General features: G+C 46.5%; 1 protein-coding gene across 1 annotated transcript in view; it reads right to left on the minus strand.

Annotated features, from left to right (window-relative positions):
- LOC115105108 (zinc finger E-box-binding homeobox 1) overlaps positions 1-8253 on the minus strand; it is a 69745-nt gene that overhangs the window by 24112 nt on the left and 37380 nt on the right. The window contains exon 2 of the mRNA XM_029626735.2: positions 2880-3035. Within this exon, the coding sequence (XP_029482595.1) occupies positions 2880-3035 (156 nt within the window). The remainder of the gene's footprint in view (positions 1-2879; positions 3036-8253) is intronic.

The raw sequence follows: 8253 nt of genomic DNA on the forward strand, positions 1-8253 counted from the left end.
CTCTACTCCACACGTCTGAAGGTAACCCATACAAATGCCTACCTTCTCTCTCTACTCCACACGTCTGAAGGTAACCCATACAAATGCCTACCTTCTCTCTCTACTCCACACGTCTGAAGGTAACCCATACAAATGCCTACCTTCTTCTCTCATACAAATCTACCTTCTCTCACACGTCTGAAGGTAACCCATACAAATGCCTACCTTCTCTCTCTACTCCACACGTCTGAAGGTAACCCATACAAATGCCTACCTTCTCTCTCTACTCCACACGTCTGAAGGTAACCCATACAAATGAATGGAAATATGGAGGTCGTTTTGTGCCAACACAAATAAGGGGTTAAAAACGTGTCCAAAAATACTCAAATAATTCCTGAGCTTTCGTATATCTCCTAGATATTGGACAGACACTTAAAAACCTTGTTCCTTTATTGATTGATTCGTTTTTTATAGTTCTTTTGGTCCTTTATGAATGTGTGATTCAAAATATTTTGATGATCTATAACAATTCAATATTTGATCAAATAATGGTTTTATGTATTTGTTTGATACACACCCCCACATCATGGGTTAAGACTATTAGAGTGTTTAATTACACTTTGGATGGTGTTATCAATACACCCAGTCACTACAAAGATACAGGTGTCCTTCATAACTCAGTTGCAGGAGAGGAAGAAAACTGCTCAGGGATTTCACCATGAGGCCAATGGTGACTTTAAAACAGTTACAGAATTGAATGGCTGTGATAGGAGAACGCTGAGGCTGGATCAACAACATTGTAGTTACTCCACAATACTAACCTAAATGACAGAGTGAATTGAAGGAAGCTTGTACAGAATAAAAATATTCCAAAACATGCTTCCTGTTCGCAATAAAGCACTAAAGTAATACAGCAAAAACATAACAAAGAAATGAACTTTATGTCCTGAATACAAAGCGTTATGCTTGTGGCAAATCTAACACAACATCACTGAGTACCACCCTTCATATTTTCAAGCATGGTGCTATGGGTATGCTTGTCATCGACAAGGACTAGGGATTTTTATTAGCATAAAATTAAACGGAATAGAGCTAAGCACAGGCAAAATCCTAGACATTGGGAGACAAATTCACCTTTCCGCAGGACAATAACCTAAAACACAAGGCTACATATACACTGGAGTTGCTTACCAAGACAACATTGAATTTTCCTGAGTGGCCTAGTTACAGTTTTTAACTTAAATCGGCTTGAAAATCTATGGCAAGACTTGAAAATGGCTGTCTAGCAATGATCAACAACCAACTTGACAGAGCTTGAATAATGTTTTTAAGAATAATGTGTAAATATTGTACAATCCAGGTGTGCAAAGCTCTTAAAAGACTTGCCCAGAAAGACTTACAGCTGTAACAACTGCCAAATGTGATTCTAACATGTGTGTATATGTATGTAAATGAGATATTTCTGTATTTCATTTTCAATAAATTTGCTTACATTTCTAAAAACATGTTTTCACTTTGTCATTATGGGGTATCCATTTTGAATTCAGGCTGTAACACAACAAAATGTGGAATACGTTTAGTGGTATGAATACTTTCTGAAGGCACTGTAAATACGGTATCAAAGTATTTTACACTACCGTAAAAATTGACTGTGTTATATTGTAAAAAAAAAGTAAATGCTACCGTAATTGGAATTAAAATATTAATGAATGAATGAGTGAGGGGAGAGGGTTTATATTTCACAGTATTTTACTGTAATTACAAGGGATTGGTGCAAGCAGGTTGGCTACTTGATAAAGTGTTTACACATTGCAGCATATTAATTCATATTTGTGTCTTATATCACTTGCACTTATAGAGACCTTAAAAAAGGCTTCCAAACTGGCAGTGACAAAACAGACCAAAAGGATGTTCAAACATTTAAAGGTGCAATATGCAGAAATCGCTCTTCCATTTCCTAGTTGCTAAAACTGTGATAGTTTGCCTAAATGTGTAGAAAATTATTGTACCATCTAAACACCTTGAAGCATTTCACTACACTCGCAATAACATCTGCTGACCATGTGTATGTGACCAATAAAATTTGATTTGAAATATCTTTTCAATAACCAAAAATATTGTATTTTCAGCTATTTGAAGCCGGTGTATGAAACTGAAAGTAAAAGACGCAAGAATGAAACTTAAGAACGGGAAGCATAAAAGTAGCGCACATAGAACAGATCTACCGCTTCTTAGACTTGCTTTCAATGAGAATGACAGATCTATAACTCACATTTCTATGCTAATTTGGTCGGGTCACCCAAAAAGTTACATATTGCAGGTTTAAGACTTGCTGCCACTCTAATCTGTCCCCTTTCCTTTTTAAATTGATGGAACACTCTGAGTTAAAATGGTACAGCCTTCTCACTAACAGATGCAAGAAATAGCCTCTTACAAGGCACATCTCAAAATACGTTAATGAGCCAGAAACAACAATACCATGCACCCACTAGTGCTCCAAAGGTTTTTGGCTCTCCAATGATACGGTATGGCACTGTTTTCAGTTAACATAACCTATTCCAAGGCTGGGATGGAATTACAGTACCATTCGAAATACAGCAATTTTCCCACAATGCACCATCATTTACAGTACGGTGCAGTTAAACGTTTCAGAGTTTTTTTTCTTCTGTGGATCATTCGTAAAATTACTGTGCAAATGACAGTTTTCTGTGACAGTGTATTCTTAACTGACGCCATCTTTACTGAGTTCAGTGCAAGGAAGAATAAGTTTTCAAAGATTTGCATTAGAACAGCAGACAGTCACCAAATGTTGCACACAGAGAAACAGGCACAGAGAGGGAGACAGAGAGAGAGAGATCTTTGCTTGTGCTTGTATGTGTGTGCGACCTGCATCAACTAACCTTCATCTGAGCGGTCTCCGTTGTGATCTTCACTGGGCACATTACTGTCACAGTCTGCCCCGTCTGCCAGACTCCCGTCCTCCTCCACGATGTGAAGCTTGTCCTCATCATCTGAGTCTGAGCCAGGGGTCTTTACCACATTACTGTAGTTGGTTACTGCAGAGAGAGAGGGGGTTGGTCATCTCACTGCCTATCAACGATTACCATGATAGAAGTGTCACGTCTGCTCCCGCTCCCCCCCCCCACCACCGGCCTTCCCTCGTCACGCGCATCAGTGATATTGGACTCACCTGGACTCATTCATCACCTGTTTATTTACTCCCCTATATTTGTCCGTTCCTTCCTCTGTTCCCTACAGCTGCATTAATTTTTTTTTTGTGTTACTCGTTTGCCGACGCTGTTCCTGTCTCGTTCCATGTCCGTTCCTTATTAAATGTTTGACTCCCCGTACCTGCTCCGTCTCTCCAGCGTCATTCCATGTGACAAGAAGTGAGGCGCGATTTTAGACAGGGACGATGGAAGGTGCTGTATTAGATGGCAGAACGGTCTCCAATCTTGGAATATAGTCAACAAAAAATGTTTAAATCAGAAAACAGGCCAACAAATCATACAAAGGTTAATGCCAAAGCACTTCGTTACAATCAAGCAAGGAAACAGAGGACACCTAAATGATGTCTTCTCGACACAAAGAAACAGAAAGGCTTTTCTCAAACCACCTCTCTAGATTCAGTCTTTTTCTCCTGGAGGTGCCACACAGCCAGTAACCTCCATTCCATTCCAGCGTTAGTTCACACAGAGGTATGGGAAATGTGTCTGTCTCGTAGCAGGCCTGACAAGTCGAATTACCTGTGGATGCTAAGGGACGTGCTAGCCTAGCCTAGCATGCTGACATTATACAGCAGGAGAACATGTACTGTTTATGAATGTGACATGTATGGGTTGGAAATGTGTAATGAAGTCCTTGTTCAGGCCCATAAGAGGGATGTAACGTAAAGGGGAACGTTCATATATGGGGCCTCATGTGCTTCCTACTAGCCGATAGCCTATAGTTAACGTAACCTGTTCCAAGGCTGCCTCCGTAGTAAACCTTGAACTCTCCCCTCCCCCGTCCATGTGTACATCTTTCCCTCTCCATCATTACTGTCAGAGGTGTGTGTGTGTGTGTGTGTGTGTGTGTGTGTGTGTGTGTGTGTGTGTGTGTGTGTGTGTGTGTGTGCGTGTGTGTGTGTGAGACCCTCTAGTGCTACAGGGTTGGAGCGCTAGGAGAGTCTCAGCCTACAGAAGTGATTATTAAATTATGCTGCCAATCGGCAGCAGATGTGTGTGTGTGTGTGTGCGTGTGTGTGTGCGTGTGTGCGTGCGTGTGTGTGTGTGTGACCCTCTAGTGCTACAGGGTTGGAGCGCTAGGAGAGTCTCAGCCTACAGAGGTGATTATTAAATGATGCTGCCACTCGGCAGCAGATGTGTGTGTGCTTGCATGTGTATTTGCATCTGTGTATTATTGAGCTTGGGACCTGGGACTAATTACACTTCATACGGCCTCTCATCATTTTAACCTGTTTCTCCATCTCTCTCTCTCTCTATTCCACCTGTGGGGACTGTCTCTCTCTCTCTCTCGCTCCCCCTCTCCATCCATTTGTTCCCCAGCTCACAATACTGTGCTTTGTCTCAAGACAAATCAATACTCCTCTGAGAGGCGCCCAGTCAGCAATGGGCTCAAGCTGCAGAGCTGAAACGCAGGTCACACACCTGCACCCACATCACACACACACTGCACAAAACCACACACTACCTCCCCAGACCACACTCTCTGTTCGTATCGCTCTCTGTCCGTATCTCTCTCTGTCTGTATCTCTCTCTGTCCGTATATCTCTCTGTCTGTATCTCTCTCTGTTCGTATCGCTCTCTGTCCGTATCTCTCTCTGTCTGTATCTCTCTCTGTTCGTATCGCTCTCTGTCCGTATCTCTCTCTGTCTGTATCTCTCTCTGTTCGTATCTCTCTCCGTCCGTATCTCTGTCCGTCCATCCGTATCTCTGTCCGTCCATCCTGTCCGTATCTCTGTCCGTCCATCCTGTCCGTCCGTCTGTTCTGTCCATCCGTCCGTATCTGTTTGTCCGTCCGTCCGTATCGTCCTGTCCGTCCATCCGTCCGTATCTCTGTTCGTCCGTATCTCTGTCCGTCCATCCGTATCTCTCTCTGTCCGTCCGTCCGTATCTCTGTCCGTCCATCCGTATCTCTGTTCGTCCATCCGTATCTCTGTCCGTCCATCCGTATCTCTATCTCTGTCTGTCCGTCCGTATCTCTGTCCGCCCGTCCGTATCTCTGTCCGCCCGTCCGTATCTCTGTCCGTCCGTCCGTATCTCTGTCCGTCCGTCCGTATCTCTGTTCGTCCGTCCGTATCTCTGTTCGTCCGTCCGTATCTCTGTCCATCCGTCCGTATCTCTGTCCGTCCGTCCGTATCTCTGTCCGCCGTCCGTATCTCTGTTCCGTCCGTCCGTCCGTCCGTATCTCTGTCCGCCCGTCCGTATCTCTCTCTGTTCTGTCCGTCCGTATCTCTGTTCGTCCGTCCGTATCTCTGTCTGCCCCGTCCGTATCTCTGTTCGTCCGTCTCTGTTCGTCCGTCCGTATCTCTGTCCTTCCGTCCGTATCTCTGTCCGTCCGTCCGTATCTCTGTCCGCCGTCCGTATCTCTGTTCGTCCGTATCTCTGTTCGTCCGTCCGTATCTCTGTCCGTCCATCCGTATCTCTGTTCGTCCATCCGTATCTCTGTCCGTCCATCCGTATCTCTGTTCGTCCGTCCGTATCTCTGTCCGTCCGTCCGTATCTCTGTCCGCCCGTCCGTATCTCTGTTCGTCCGTATCTCTGTTCGTCCATCCGTATCTCTGTCCGTCCGTCCGTATCTCTGTCCGTCCATCCGTATCTCTGTTCGTCCATCCGTATCTCTGTCCGTCCATCCGTATCTCTGTCTGTCCGTCCGTATCTCTGTCCGCCCGTCCGTATCTCTGTCCGCCCGTCCGTATCTCTGTCCGTCCGTCCGTATCTCTGTTCGTCCATCCGTATCTGTTCGTCCGTCCGTATCTCTGTTCGTCCGTCCGTATCTCTGTCCGCCCGTCCGTATCTCTGTTCGCCCGTCCGTATCTCTGTTCGTCCGTCCGTATCTCTGTTCGTCCGTCCGTATCTCTGTCCGCCCGTCCGTATCTCTGTTCGTCCGTCCGTATCTCTGTTCGTCCGTCCGTATCTCTGTCTGCCCGTCCGTATCTCTGTTCGTCCGTCCGTATCTCTGTCCGTCCGTCCGTATCTCTGTCCGTCCGTCCGTATCTCTGTTCGTCCGTCCGTATCTCTGTCCGTCCGTATCTCTGTCCATCCGTCCGTATCTCTGTCCGCCCGTCCGTATCTCTGTCCGCCCGTCCGTATCTCTGTTCGTCCGTCCGTATCTCTGTCCGCCCGTCCGTATCTCTGTTCGTCCGTCCGTATCTCTGTCCGCCCGTCCGTATCTCTGTTCGTCCGTCCGTATCTCTGTCCGTCCGTCCGTATCTCTGTTCGTCCGTCCGTATCTCTGTCCGTCCGTATCTCTGTCCATCCGTCCGTATCTCTGTCCGCCCGTCCGTATCTCTGTCCGCCCGTCCGTATCTCTGTTCGTCCGTCCGTATCTCTGTCCGCCCGTCCGTATCTCTGTTCGTCCGTCCGTATCTCTGTCCGTCCGTATCTCTGTCCATCCGTCCGTATCTCTGTTCGTCCGTCCGTATCTCTGATCCCCCCCATCTCTTTCTCTCTAGGGCATAGTGGTGGGGAATTATGTTTTTGTGAGACGCGGCAACCTGTGACTGGGGAATGATCTTCTGTTAGAATCTACAAGAATAAGTCTGCAGAGCTGACTGAGAATCCCGGGGAGGTTAGGTTTATGAATAGAGTACACCTGGTTGATATTCTCAGAAACTCCCCATAGGGACACACACAGCTCAGGAAGAGAGGAGGGGGCTGATATATGGACCAGGTTCAACACGGCTCTGCATCTGCAGAATTCCACAGCTAGGGAAAGAGAAGGTGGATTACCTAGTCAGTTGTAAAACTGAATGCATTCAACCCAACCGAATCAGAGAGGTGCGGAGGGCTGCCTTAATCGACGTCCATGTCATCGGCACCCGGGGAGCAGCTGTTGTTGCGGGTTAACTCCCTTGCTCAAGGGCAGAACGGCAGGTTTTTCCACCTTGCCGGCTCGGGGATTCGAACCAGCGACCTTTCGGTTACTGGCCAAATGCTCTCTCTACCTCCCCCATCTCTCTCTCTCTCCCCGATCCCTCTCTCTCCCTGATCTCTCTCTCTCTCCCTTCCTCCCCATCTCTCTCTCTCCCTCCCCATCTCTCTCTCCCTCCCCATCTCCCTCTCTCATCTCTCTCCCTCCCCCATCTCTCTCTCTCTTTCGCTCTCTCTCTCCCTCCCAATCTCTCTCTCCCTCCCCCCATCTCTCTCTCTCTCTCTCTCTCTCTCTCTCTCTCTCTCTCTCTCTCCCCATCTCTCTCTCTCTCCCCTTCCTCCCTCTCTCCCTCTCCCCATCCTGTCAGGCTTAGTCAGGTGATGTATAGACCCTCTGGCTGGAGTAGCAGAAGCGCTGAGTGACTCTTCAATCTCAAACAAAAGGCACTCATTTAAAGCCCCAATAGGCTGTTTAGGGCCATAGTCACGGAGGTGCAGGCGCTAAAGTCAGCAGTAAAAACACAGCACTGAGAACGGATCGAGTTTTCTCAGACAAATGACAGACCGAAAGTCAACACAAAACAAAGTAGTTTGATGTTGCTGGTAGTGAGAAAAGAGAGAAATCCCCACTAAGACACAGCAGCCATGTTTGTTAGTTTCACCTCAAAAGTGACAGAGTAAAAAGATAGAACATATACTTATATGGGTATAGGCAGACACTGACCATCAGCTAAACAGGAAGTGAATTCCTCTGAGCCAAATGGTCAGTGATACCAGCCTAGAGCACGTTTCTAACAGCAGTAGGTAGGTAACACCTAGGGGAAACAAATAGACAGCAGAAGTCCCTCTCCCTCCTCTCCGCTCCGCGGACACCTGATCTGCCGAACGCTTAGACAGTTGTGTTCATTAGCACTAGCATGCTAACGGACAACATGACCCATCTGAGGCTCTACCACTTTTCACTTAATACCACAAAGAAAAGTACTTTTACAGTCACCTTTACTCAGTATCTTCAAAATACAGAACCAGCTGGAAATCCGATCCACAGAGACTTGGCTAACTTTAGGTTAAGTTAGGTTCAATTCAGTTGACCTAAAGCCCAATGCATGAAACTGTGTTTCTCACAAAGTATTTAGTGCAGGAGGTGAAGAGACCTAACAAGTTGGTGTCGGTAAAGCTC

The sequence above is a fragment of the Oncorhynchus nerka genome, linkage group LG22, assembly GCF_034236695.1.
Source record: "Oncorhynchus nerka isolate Pitt River linkage group LG22, Oner_Uvic_2.0, whole genome shotgun sequence".
Classification (NCBI taxonomy): Eukaryota; Metazoa; Chordata; class Actinopteri; order Salmoniformes; family Salmonidae; genus Oncorhynchus; species Oncorhynchus nerka.